The sequence below is a fragment of the Peromyscus maniculatus genome, chromosome 4, assembly GCF_049852395.1.
Source record: "Peromyscus maniculatus bairdii isolate BWxNUB_F1_BW_parent chromosome 4, HU_Pman_BW_mat_3.1, whole genome shotgun sequence".
Lineage (NCBI taxonomy): Eukaryota > Metazoa > Chordata > Mammalia > Rodentia > Cricetidae > Peromyscus > Peromyscus maniculatus.
This window is the reverse complement of record NC_134855.1, coordinates 15,396,742-15,409,339: the sequence shown is the minus strand read 5'-3', so window position 1 is coordinate 15,409,339 and position 12,598 is coordinate 15,396,742. Positions and strand designations below refer to the sequence as shown.

Below are 12,598 nucleotides of genomic sequence, written 5' to 3'. Positions count from 1 at the left end.
TTCTTGTCTGTCACAGGAGGTAGGAGGATCTAGATCTCTATGACAGGCTCAGGCTTCTCTGGAAGGACTCCCAGACCTAGCATGGGATTCTGCAATTGAAATGGCAGACTCCATGGTGGCCCGCACAACTCTGGCGCCCCCACCTGGCCATCACCTTATTCACCTAGAGGTTCCTGCAGACTTCCAAAGAAGCACACACCTAGGCCCTGACTGCGGCTGTGTCCTCTCTCTGAGCCCAGAAGCCAATCTCCTTCTCACGTCCTTGCCCAGCCTCTTAGCCCAGTTGTCTCTCCCAAGTGGCAAGCAACAGGCGGCAGGCAGTGGGCAGTGCCTCTGAAGAGCTGTTTGCGCCAGTTTCAGTCACGGTGCTGACAAACCACGGTAGGCAGCCCTGGGGCTACACAGCCCGGGGGATCTCCAGGTCAGTGCCCTCCGTGAGGCCATCCTCCCTGACCACCAGGCTTGGCTCCAGCTGAGCCCCTACACTCAGGCCAGGCTTTGACTCTGAAGCCCTTACCTGGTAGTCTAGGCAGTTTTAGCCCCGAATCATCCGATGTGGAGTTCATCCCGACCACAGCAGCGGATGGGGGGGTGGGGGGGAAATGCAGCATGGGGATCCTTCCCTGACCAGCACTCTGACCACAGGCAAGCCCTTAGCCAAGCTGATCAAACACATTGTCTAATCCCGAGAGTCCTCAGTGACTGGGCATGCCAGGGGACCAGGACCTACCATTCTGCCCCTACCCATTGGGATAATGGCAGGGTAGGCTCCAGCCTCAACCCAAGAGTTGAGGACAGGCCCAAGGGACCAAGGGGAAATCCTCAGCTAGGGACTTGATTTTCTTCCAAGGAGGTGCTGCTGGCGCTGCTGCCCCATTTCCCATCGAGAGGGTGGACCCATCCCATGAGCAGGTCCTGTCCCTCACCCTTCCAGCCCCCCTCCCTGGCCTGCCCCCATGTCCTTCCAAGCCTCAGCCTGAGCTCCCTCCTGTTCCTCTGTCCAAACTTTCAGCTCCCCAGCTGGTTCTCTGACTCCTGCTGAGGGATGAAGGGCCCCCCGCCCAGCCCAGTGGGGAAGGAGGGCTGTCCCTGTCATGGTTGATGTTAGGGACATCAACCCTACTTCCTCCACTGGCTTCCACCCCAAAAGTAAACAGACCTCCAAGTCCCCATTTTAAGCATGGTAGAGATGCCTCATATCCACAGAGGCCTGGGAAGTGAGACGGTTACAACTCTTTATCCTTCCCCACAGACCAAGAAGACCCTTAGATCATGCCAGAAGCACACATGTCCTCATCCTGTGGGTGTCCCCAGGGGGCTTCAGGGTGTGAGACACATGGGATAACTCTAAGACGAATTCAGAGGGGACAGGACAAGGGTAGTACCAGGAAAAGTAGTTCCCCTGGGGAAGGGGTAGGTGTAAGACCTGGAGGGCCTGGAGGTCTTAGGAGCCAGAGGGAGGGATAGAGTAGAAGTGTCTGGAGGGAGGGTCTTGAGGGACTGGTCACATGTCCAGTCCCCTGTCTCGCTGCTCCCTTCCACCTCCAGGAAACTGCGGACTCAGCTCTGAAGCCCAGCAGGCTGGTCCAGGCCCAGCAGGCCCAGGTGGCGGCGGGAGGGGCAGCTCACAGGCCTGGTCCTGGTCCAGCTGATCCCATTTCACTTCCAGCGAGCTGCAGGCTCAGCTCTGAAGCCCAGCAGGCGGGTCCAGGCCCAGCAGGCCCAGGTGGTGATGGGCGGGGCTGCTCACAGGCCAAAGTAAAGAGACTTATGTGACCACTTGGCAGGGCTTAAAGGCTGGGTGTGTTGTCCAGGCAGAGTTAGGCAGCTTCTAACGCAGGGTCTAGAACTGGAACCTAGAAGGAGCCCACCCTCATTTGGTGGCAACACCCAAGCCCCATTCTCACCCACATCCAGCCGAGGATCCAGACGAGACTCCAACGTTCCCAGCCCCCACACTGACCCATGTGCCTTACCCTCCAACCCCCGTGCCGATATTGCACTACGCCCTGCACTCTGACCACTGCTGGCCATCTGGTACACACCGGCTCTTGCACCGACCCCTGCGTGATTCTGGCTGCAGCCTAGCCCCTGCACACTCGCCTCTGCGTGCTGACCCCTTGGAAGCCCGAGAGGAGCAGAAGCGGAGAGGACTTCCCTCTTGCATCTCACACACATGGCCCCCTCCATAGTGGGATGGGAGGGAGCCTCTGCTTTTCCTGTGTCCCCCATATCCATGACTAGCAAGGGCGTGGAGGGCTCTGTGGGGAGGAGCAAGCAGGCTGAGGCATCGAGGCAACACTCGTGCTCCAGGAGGCCTCTGGGAAACTGTCCCCGCACTCAGCAAGGCATTGCTCCTGTCTTCCAAGACTGCACAGACAAGAGGGGGGTGGGGTGCGAGGGGGCACGGCTATGGCATCTCCATCTCACCAGAGGCTGTCCTGGGAGATGCAGAGGGCAGTTCCCTGAAGCTGCGATAGCCTGGCTGCTCTGTTTTAAGAGCAGGGGGAATGGTCAAAGGCTATCTCCCCACTGCAGGATTCCAGGAGCTGGGGAGCCAACTGGTGTGGGAAGGCCCTCCCACTTCATCACCTACTCACGAGAGTTTGTTTCCTGTCCGGTCAGCTAGTTTCAGCTCCGTTTCCCTGAGTACACAGGGATGTGAAGACCCATATGACTGTTTGGGGTCTTCCTACCACTGAGCTGACCAGCAGAAAGGGGGATCATCATCTTGGCTAGAGGGACTCATCTCTCATCACCAAGAGGAAGTTGGGTTTCTGCTTCAGAACAGGAGAGGATGCTCACTGTGGAGGTCCCTGGGCCACCTTTTGTACCTCCATACCTACTAGTGAAGGTTACAGGACACCAACAACCCAAATTTAAGGTCAGTGAAGGTAAGGTCTTCTGGAAATTACGACCTTATGAGGGGTTACGGGTAGCTCAGTATCGAGCACATGACTAGCACACGTGAGGCCTTAGCATCACTAAAGGTCAAACAAACAGTGTCACGGGGGCTCCGGCTGGGGCAGAGGCCATGTGGAACTAATTTGGAGGCTGGCCTGCAGCTTCCCACTTCTCCAAAATGTTGCGTGGAACTGAGTTTGAGAGGAAAAGAATGTGAAATGAAGGTTACGGAGACTGGAGGCCGAGCAGCTCCTGTGACCTCTGCATGCCGTCTGCCATACCCCGCCCTAGACACTGTCTCCTGCACATTGATGCGGAATCAGCCGGGGATACAGGTCAAACCACGAACCCCCAAACTGTGTGAGGGATCACTGCCTCTCTCTGGAGTTAAAGCTCTGTGGCTGTTCAAATGTGTGCTTCAGGCTGAGAGAGACATGCAACACACACACACACACACACACACACGCACGCACGCACGCACGCACGCACGCACGCACGCACGCACGCACGCACGCACGCACGCACGCACGCATGTGCGCACTTCAGTGCTCTGTGGTGATGGTGCCAGTCTGTGGCCCTCAGGGGCAGGCTGTTATGACAACCCTTCTTCTCTGCTCCATCTATCTCCCCAGTACATTTTTCCCCCCAGAAACTGACAGGTGAGACTCCACCTCTGCAGATTCTCATCCTCGTTAGGTCTGAGCTCTGCCATTTCCTCCTTTGGCTTTTCTGGGGCTTCTTCTCCTGGTCTTTGTCCAATTCATGGCCAATGGCTAGGCTGGTCCACCTGTTATGGGAGACCCTCATTCTTGAGAGACAGTTTACAGAGGATTTTTTTTTTTAAAGCAAACATTCCAAAGACGACGGGAATGGGCTGCTGTTGCTGCCAGAAGACGAGAAACTTGCCTGGGGGTCCTGTGGTGTGGATTTTAAAGTTCTTAAAAAATATTTCTGAGGTGGGTAGCATATTGTTGTAAGTGACCCCTTTCCTATCAAATCATGGTGAGATCCATCTCTTTTTAGGGCATTTCCCCCATGGTTCCTACGAAAGCGAGTGTGAAAATCACGATTAGAAATGGTATTATAATGGGTCTTTGGAGGATCAGACCTCCTGTTAGCGGGAGAATGTCCTGGTGCCTCAGTTCCTAATATGGAAAGAGCAACCTCACTGCAGCTTCAGGGATGTGTAGCCACAAAGGGGGACTCTCTGTCAGGAGCTCCGTAGCCCTGTGGATGCCGCCGTTGTAGGGTGAGAACAGAGCCCACGCTGCTCTTACGTCGGGATTCAGCACCCTCTGCCACTGCAGCCTAGCTAGGTCAGGCTCTGGTGATTGTGGCTGCATCGGAACCCTCCGGCATGGGCACATGGGTGCCTCTTCTGACACCTGTCCCATGGTGGTCAAACTCCCTTCCCTACAAGGAGGGCTTGGTTGACAGAAATGGCGGCTGAGCCTGCTCTGGCATTCCGTGGGCCTGTGTCATTGCTTTTCTCATCTGTGAGACAAAGCAGCCAGCGAGCAGCAGCCTCTCAGAGGACAGGGTCACCTCAGTTCCAGCTCTAGGGAGTACATCCATCATGGCGAGGAAGAACGGTAGCAGGAACCCGAGGCAGCTGATTGCATTGCACCCACCGTACGGAGGGACTAGAGGGATGAACGATAGCGTTCAGCTCACTTTCTGCTTTCTATCTCGTCCGAGATCCCAGTTCATCCATTCATCCATCTGTCCATCTACACACCTATCCATTTACCCATCTACCGCCCTCCAGTCAGCCACCCATCTGTCCATGCATGATCCAGCCAGCCGATACAGTAAGATAGGTGTCTGTCACTTTCTCCAAGAGGTGCCATCTTGGATACATCTGGGATACAATTGAGGATAAAAGAGACCATGCCTCCCTTGTAGAGTTTGATTTGGGGGTCCGATATACAATTATATACCAGAATGGGGGTTGGTCTTATTGGTGTCAGCAGGCTCCAGGTCTGTACCTACGGTGGCCCAGCCCTGTTCCAGAATGTGCTTGGTTTCTGTACAATGGAAGGAAGTGGGCATGAGGCCATGGGATGGGGAGGTCTGCCATCCGAGGGGTTCTAAACACCCCTCCCAAGTCTTGCACCACCCTCCCGAGCAGTAGAGCATTTCCAGGAGGGTAAAGGTTAAATCCAGTGGGCTATCTCTATATGTTATTTGCTCTCTATCAAGGCCAAAGATTATGGAGTCATCTCCATGGATGGTTTTGGGTCATGACCTGCTTTGCCTGTCTGTTGGGGCCGAGATAGGCTTAGGTATGGGTAGGGTCAAACAGTGGCTGCTGTTGTGGACTGGGTAAGGTGGACATCGTACTGACAACCTCTTTAGAGGGGTGCATTTGGAGCTGGGTTGCTTAGTTCTGGGTCCATTGCTTTGGGCCCCCTGTGCCTCTCTATTTCTGAATGGCTTTTCTAGAATGGCCATCAGGCCTAGAAATGTTGTCTCCACATCCCATAGGAAGAAGACATACCCTGTCCTTTCTCCAGCCGGGGACATCAGCATCAAGGCTTCCTTCTGCTCTGGGGTCTGACTGTTCCTGCCTGCCACCTGCGAACCAGTGGTCCAAGGGCATGCCCTGGGCCTACCCCACCCCATCATGTGGGCCCCAGAGCTCTGCTAGGTGCAGGTGTGGCCCCGATTTCACACAGCTGGGAGTCAGGGGAGGTGTGGAATCTAGTTGTGGGGGTTGAGAAGCCAGTCTGGGGGTGCTCAGAGGATCAGAGGCCCGTGTTCTTGCCTCTCACCCACCCCTTGTCACAGTGGTCACATTCTGGAGTCATAGGCAGTGTGTTTATTTGTGTGGAGAGTAGAGGCAGGCTGAGGCTGTACTGGCCGGAACCATTCGCTCTTCAGCAGATGTCTGGATCAGGTAGCCAGTCTAATGGGGTGGAGACAGACAGTGTCGGGATGGCGGATAAGGAAGAGCAGCAGGGGAGAGACTTAGGAGGGATGGAAAGCAGGTAGACTGGGAGTTGGGCAGGGGATGAGACCAGAAATGGCTCCAGGGAAAGGCCTTAGGAGGCATGCCCCTCCGAGTGCACCTCCGTCACCAGTCTGGGCTCCTCCAGAAGCCCCTCCATAGCCCTGCCTGTCCCCGCCGGATCCTAGATTTGTGGTAGATCTGGTGGTATGGCACCGTGAGTGTTATGGTTAGTGCAAACATGTTTGTGATCCCAAATGCATGTTGTATGGGATATGACCCAGGTGTGGTGACACAGGCCTAAAATACCAGCATCTGGGAGACTAAAGCAAGAGACTCGTGATTGCCAGACCAGCCTGGGCTTCACCTCAAGACCCTATCTCAAAAAGACAAGGGAGCAAGGTGAATGTGTGTTTGTGTGTGTGTGTGTGTGTGTGTGTGTGTGTGTGTGTGTGTGTGTGCGTGCGCGTGCAGGTGTGTGTGAGCATGTGCCTGAGTGCATGTTTGTGGGCACATGCTCAGGTGTGCGAATGTGGCTGGGCAGGTATGCACTGGAGGGGGTATGATGGGGAAGGTCCTTGGACAGGGTGGGGGTTGGGGGTCCTGATCCATTCATGAGAGGAGTGAGGCTGATGATGGGGCTCGGCTCTGAAGCCCCTTGACCTTGGGCTCTTAGAGACTTTCCTGGGGCCAGACGGTGGTGGCGCACGCCTTTAATCCCAGCACTCGGGAGGCAGAGGCAGGTGGATCTCTGTGAGTTCGAGGCCAGCCTGGGCTACCAAGTGAATGCCAGGAAAGGCGCAAAGCTACACAGAGAAACCCTGTCTCGAAAAAACAAACAAACAAACAAACAAACAAAAAAGAGACTTTCCTGCTAGAAATAGGCTGTCCACATTCAAGGACTTCCCTGAATAAACTCCAGTCTCCTGTGAACAGGGAACTATCCTCCCATGACAGGAGAACCAGTGTGGGGAGGGGGCAGCCTCGGATAAGGACCAGGGTTTGGAAGAAGTGGCCTGGGACTCAGATAAGAGCCACGAACACCTCTCTTCTGATTCAGACTAAACTCTGTGAACAAGACTTGGGTTCAGACTCGGGGACCACAATACCCCATACATGCCCCCTGAGGCTCTGCAGTGCCTGCCTGGAGAGGGGCCATTGGACTTGTGAAGGCCGGGAAGGTACCACCATTGTCTCCAGATCCCATCTCCCTTTCCTATCATGCACTGCGTGCAAACTCATTACCGGTCACATCAGGGAAGATGAAGTTATTCTTGGTGAGGTTCTGGGCTCTGGTCAGGCAGATGAACCTGTCTATCGTCTTATGAGGAAGCCTCCAGGTTCTACCTGTGGCCAGATGAGCACAGAGTGGCTCTCAGCACTTGGTCATGGTATTTGCCCTCAAGCCATCCCAAAGTCAGGAAGCACCACCCTGACCAGTGTTCTGCACAGGGGCCCAGGGAAGCAGGGGCTCACCCAGAAGGCTGACCCTGGTGATGGTCTGGCTGCTTGTTGTCCTGAGGGACAGCACCAGGGCGAACTTGGTATAGTCTGTCTCGATCACCTGCACATCTTCTCTGTCTGCTCCTGACCCAGAGGGGCACACATGTAAGGTTCCCCAGGGGGCTGGGTCCTCCCACTCACGCCGCACTTACCTTGGTTTTCCATGGTGAACTGCCCAGGCTTGGATGCTGGGGTCAGGGTATAGGACCAAGTGTCACAGCGCTTGCCCCTGTGGGAGGGATAGGCGGGGTTGGGGGGTGGGGGGGCAGGAGTGGGGGTGGGGCAGAGGGCTAAGGAAGCCAGCCAGGCTCACCCTGGTGGACCATTAAAAAAAAAAAAAATCAGCCGGGCGGTGGTGGCACACGCCTTTAATCCCAGCACTCGGGAGGCAGAGCCAGGCGGATCTCTGTGAGTTCGAGGCCAGCCTGGACTACCAAGTGAGTCCCAGGAAAGGTGCAAAGCTACACAGAGAAACCCTGTCTTGAAAAAAAAATCAGCTATTTATTTGGAGGGGCCTATACCCCAGAAGGCTGCAGAGGCCCGGAGCCCTCCCCACCTCCCCAGGCATCAGCTCTGGGGTCCTTTTAGTTACTCTGTACCCTTCCTGGCTCAGTGACTCCTGCTCACCCAAGCACCGGTCCTCAAATCCACAGGGACTTGCCATGTCAAAAAGAAAGTTTCTGGGTATCAGTAGCTCACTTCCACTGGCCCCCAAGCCAACAAACTCCAGAAAGGGCCAAGAACAGACTTCAGGTAGGGGCTGCCTGTCACTGGTAAGACTGTAAAATAAGAGCCTGCCCAGGAGATTGAGGCAGGACAGTCGGAACCAGGACAGGTCCCTGACCACACACGAGTGCCGAAGACCCATCAGCCGTCTCTCTCCAGAGTGACTCACCACATGCCTCCCCTCTTGTACTCAGCCCGTCACTGGGTTGGGCTTTAGCAATGGTCATGAAGTAGGCTGTGCCTGACATGGTCTCTAGATGTGTTTCCTCAACCCACAGTTGGCTCCTGGAACTGCTTGGAGAGCAGAGACGCCCCACTCACCGAGTCATGGTGTTGGTCACCTGAAAATTACTGTTGTCTTTTGGCTCAAACAGTGTGATGTAGGGATTCAGCAAGTCCCGGTGCTCTCTCTTGTAGGCGTTGCCCGCCAATCCAAGGACAAACCATTCTCCCTGAAACTGCATGGCTGGTGATGGGCACAGCTAGCCCCTTCCCACACTACCCTGGGCAGCCCCCAGCCAGCCAGGACCCCTCCTCAGGAGGCAACTTCAGGCCAGGTCTGCATCAATGACATGGGCAGAACTCTGAACCTGCTTTTAATCTCTCAGGTAGATGGTGGCCTTGGACAGTAGCCGGGTGGTCTTCCCAAGCCTCTATTTGTCTCCCTTCATAGAGGGAGCGATTCGTGCAAACACAGGCAGTACACATGGTCCTGTGTCCTTTTCTCAGGGAGGTCACGGGCTCGTTCAGGAGCTCTGGGTTCAGGTTTTGCCCTGGCCTCCCTGGGTAGTGCCCACGGGCCTGCATACACCTTCCCTCCACAAGCCAGGACCCCGGCCAACTGCGACCTGTGTCTTCTGCTTTGAAAGCCCTGTACCTTGTCATTCTCGAAGCTCGTCAGCTCGGAAAAGCCTTGAGGCTTGACTGGAGCCTGGCCCTCCGGGATTTGGGGAAGGGTAAGGATCAGCCACAGAGCCCACCAAGGGCCCATCCCAGCAGCGACCAGGCTCCAGAAGGACATGCCTGACTGAGGAGTGGCTATTAGTGAAGCTTGCTCAGAAACCTGTTCCTTCATGGCCCACCTGGCCAATGCTCCTCCCTGGGAAGTATGGCAGGTGGGTGTGGGAGGGGGCAGGGCTGACCCTCCTTACATCCTAAACACCTGCCAGGGTCTCTTGGGTCCTAGCCAAGAAAAAGAAAGCCTGCTGGGTCCGTCTTGTGACTCCAAACACCTGCTCTAAATGTCCCCACAAGTGGGTCAGAAACTTGCCCATGTCCACCCCGTCTGTCCTTCACGCCAAAGAACTACGTGTTCTAGGCAGGGAGCGTGACTGTCCCTGGTGTCCACAGCTTCTTACCCATGGAAATGGACTTCTAGCCCCCAAGCAGTTCCCTAGCCCCTCATGTGCTAAAACCAGCGCAGCCTAAGGACACCAGGGCCAGGGAAGGAGGCCTGGGGCTACTTCAAAGGGACCTTCCCTGCAGAGGGGAGGGAGGAGCTGGGGGAAGGACAACGTGGGAGCGAGCGGGGCTCTTATGAGAGCAGGCACCGTGGAGCAGGGCTTTTCCGAGTCCCATTCTCTAAGAGCAGGACCCTATAGGGGTAGACCCCCATGGGAGCAAGGCCCTACAAGACTGGAGCTCTATGGAAGCGGGTCCCCAAGGAGGTGGGGTCCTATAGTTGCAAGGTGCAATAGAGCGGGATCCTGGGGAGGATCCTGCTAGAGGCCGTGAGAGGTAGGCGCTGTGCTCTCCCTGGTCACAGGCCGTACTCGAGAGACAGTTGTGCAAACGCAGTGGAGGTCGTTCCAGCCCAAGCTTCCTGAAGGAGGTTCAGTGCCACCTTGGCCTGTTCTCTCCTGTGTGGTCTTCTCTGCAGGGCAGGACACTTAGAAGACTTGGGGAGCAGAGCAAGGCCAGACCAGGCCTCCAGACCCAGCCCAAGCAGGGCCCTTGGTGGACCAGGCCTTCCCAGGCCTGCTTGTCCTTAGGAGATAAGCCCCACGGTGAGGCAGGGCCCTAAGAAGTGTTCTGGCTTTGCTCTTTCCTAGGTCTTGGGGGCTGTTTCACCCCATCTCATCAAGACGGTCCTGAAAGGAAGGCTGGGCAGCTCTTCCTACCTTTGATGTGATTGGTGGATCCTCCAGCCAATGCCCAGGGTGCCACACTAGATTTACAGCAACTAAACAACCCTGTTATCTTGGGACTGAAGAGGGCCTGTGGGGTGTCCTGAAACTGACCAGGGCCTTCTACAAGACCAGGGTTGGGGGGAGGCGGCAGGTGATGGCAGAGATCACGCAAAGCTTGGAGAAGCAGACAGCTCAGGGTGGAGACCATGCCACCGGCAGCCCCTGCCACCCTGGGAGCAGGGCCCTCCTGCTCCTTCTCCCGTGCCTCCTCCCCATCCGGGACCTCTCGCTCACTCGCTTGCTCTCTTTCTTCCTTCTACCTGCCCACCGTCCTCCTCGTCCTCCTCAGCTGCCTCCATCCTTCCTCCCAATAGGGACAGTCAGAGCAAAACGCCCCTCTGCCCTGTCTCCCCTCTCCGGGAAGACTCCTGAGCGCTGCCCTCTGCTCACATCCCTCACCCCAGAATTCTTTCCCAGGACACTGTCTTGAGTGGCAGGAGGCCCCTGAGAGGGCTGTAAACCATCTTCATATTCACGGGGCTACCTGTCCATAGAGCATCTGGGTGGACAGGAAGGGCAGGTGACCTGCTGCTGCTTCCTGCCTGCGGAGAAGGGGCACAGCCCCTCACGTCCAGGCAAGGCAGGACAGGTCACCTGCTCTGTAGGTCCTCCAGGCCCTCTATTCCTGTGGTCCCAGGCAAGATGGTCAATTACATAGTGGCTTCTACAGGTTTTTAAAGTTGTTTCTTCTTAGATATTATACATTACCTACTAGAATTCAAAGGTTATATACAAATTATAACACCTGTGTATGAATATGTGTATGTATTATATATATGCACATGTGTGTATGTGGCTGTGCAAGCACACAGAGCTTATTTCATTGAGACAGGGTTCTCTCTGAACCAGAACTATGCTGGACTGCAGCAAGCTTCATAACCCTCTTGTCTGTGTCCCCTCCCTTCGGTGCTGGGGGTGGGGAGGAAGGACTGGCCATGCCAGAGATCCAAACTCATGTCTGCATATTGAGTCGCAAGCATCCTTGCTCACTAAGCCACCTCTCCAGCCCCTACAAGAAATTTTTTTTTTTTTTTGTTTGTTTGTTTTTCGAGACAGGGTTTCTCTGTGTAGCTTTGTGCCTTTCCTGGAACTCACTTGGTAGCCCAGGCTGGCCTCGAACTCACAGAGATCCGCCTGGCTCTGCCTCCCGGGTGCTGGGATTAAAGGCGTGTGCCACCACCGCCCGGCCTGAAATATTTTAAAATAAAAAAGATATGCACGGGCCAGTGAGATGGCTCATCAGGAAAAGATACTTGTCTCTAAGGCTGACATTCTGAGTTTGATCCCCAGAATCTATTACAGGTGGAAGGAGAGAACCAACTCCTGTAAGCTGCCCCCCTGACCACCACAAGCATCCCCCAACCCATGTCAGGCACACACACACACACACACACACACACACACACACACACACACCACTCTGTGTGTGTGTGATATAGCTATTATTATTATTCTACCTAAAATTTTCAAATTTACCTGGAGCTAATTTGAAACACTTTTATGAAACTAAAATATGTCAGTTCTAGAGCTCTGTGTCCTCAGGTTGGCACAAAAACTAATGGCTTCATGGTCCAGGCTCAGCCCATCCAGACCCACAGAAAACAAGGCAGAGATTCAGAGGCCTGGACCCTGGCCATGTGAGCTCAACTCCTACCAGAGAGGGACCATCACTTTCTGTTAGGGAACACAAGACCAGAAGGAAAAGGTGTTCCTGGGGCCAGGCAGTGAGGCCAAGGCCAGGCCCCGAAAACCAGGGTGCTCCCATGAGCTCTATTTTTTTGTGGGTAGGATAGTCTCCTGAAATTCTTCCTTCCAAGGCTCTTGGTGGTCCTCTTTCCCTCCAGTCTGTTGTCCTGCCCTCCCAAAGTCCAGCTGCCCAGAGACCCCAGAGCCTCTTCTGGGGCAGTTCTGGCCCCAAGAGCAGCCACGCACCCCACTGCTACAGCTCTCCCTCCTCCAAATTAGGCCAGCAGACAAGACTGCCCCTGACTTGGCTCTAGGAATCAGACAGCAGTCTTGCTGGTACGACAGCTCACTTGGGGTGTCCTGGGGCTGCAAGAGGGGAGGACATGGCGGGCTGGGAGCCTAGGGGAGTGCCCACCTCTGCCTTCCTATCATCAATAGATGGCTGAGCCTGGACTTTAAGCTCCCAGGAGCAAGGACTTGACTACTTTGTGTCTCCAGGGCCTGGGGCACTTGAGAAATGTTCATCGAATGAACACTGGGAAGCATCAGGCCACCAGCAAGGCAGGAGCAGAGGCAAGCCCAGCCATGTCTGGGTTGATGCCCAGTTCCCTGAACTCCAGCCCTGGCCTTTGGAGCCAAG

The 12,598-nt window shown here is 55.3% G+C and overlaps 1 protein-coding gene and 1 long non-coding RNA gene across 3 annotated transcripts; one reads left to right on the top strand and one right to left on the bottom strand.

Annotated features, from left to right (window-relative positions):
* Nucleotides 1–5,702: 5,702 nt before the first annotated feature.
* On the bottom strand, nt 5,703–9,653 carry Lcn12 (lipocalin 12). 2 transcript variants are annotated; one of them, XM_042275150.2, is made up of 6 exons: nt 8,961–9,653; nt 8,405–8,541; nt 7,510–7,586; nt 7,331–7,441; nt 7,100–7,201; nt 5,703–5,812 (listed from the first exon to the last, which is right to left on the bottom strand). In XM_042275150.2, the coding sequence occupies exons 1-6, from the start codon at nt 9,156–9,158 to the stop codon at nt 5,784–5,786; spliced, it is 654 nt and encodes a 217-aa protein (XP_042131084.1). In that variant the 5' UTR covers nt 9,159–9,653; the 3' UTR covers nt 5,703–5,783. The 2 variants fall into 2 exon arrangements, with proteins under 2 accessions (XP_042131084.1, XP_076425359.1); XM_076569244.1 differs by lacking the exon at nt 7,100–7,201.
* Nucleotides 9,577–11,297, top strand: LOC143272848 (uncharacterized). Its single transcript, XR_013050438.1, has 2 exons — nt 9,577–9,820; nt 10,135–11,297. It is a non-coding gene; the product is annotated as an uncharacterized LOC143272848 (long non-coding RNA).
* Nucleotides 11,298–12,598: the final 1,301 nt, after the last annotated feature.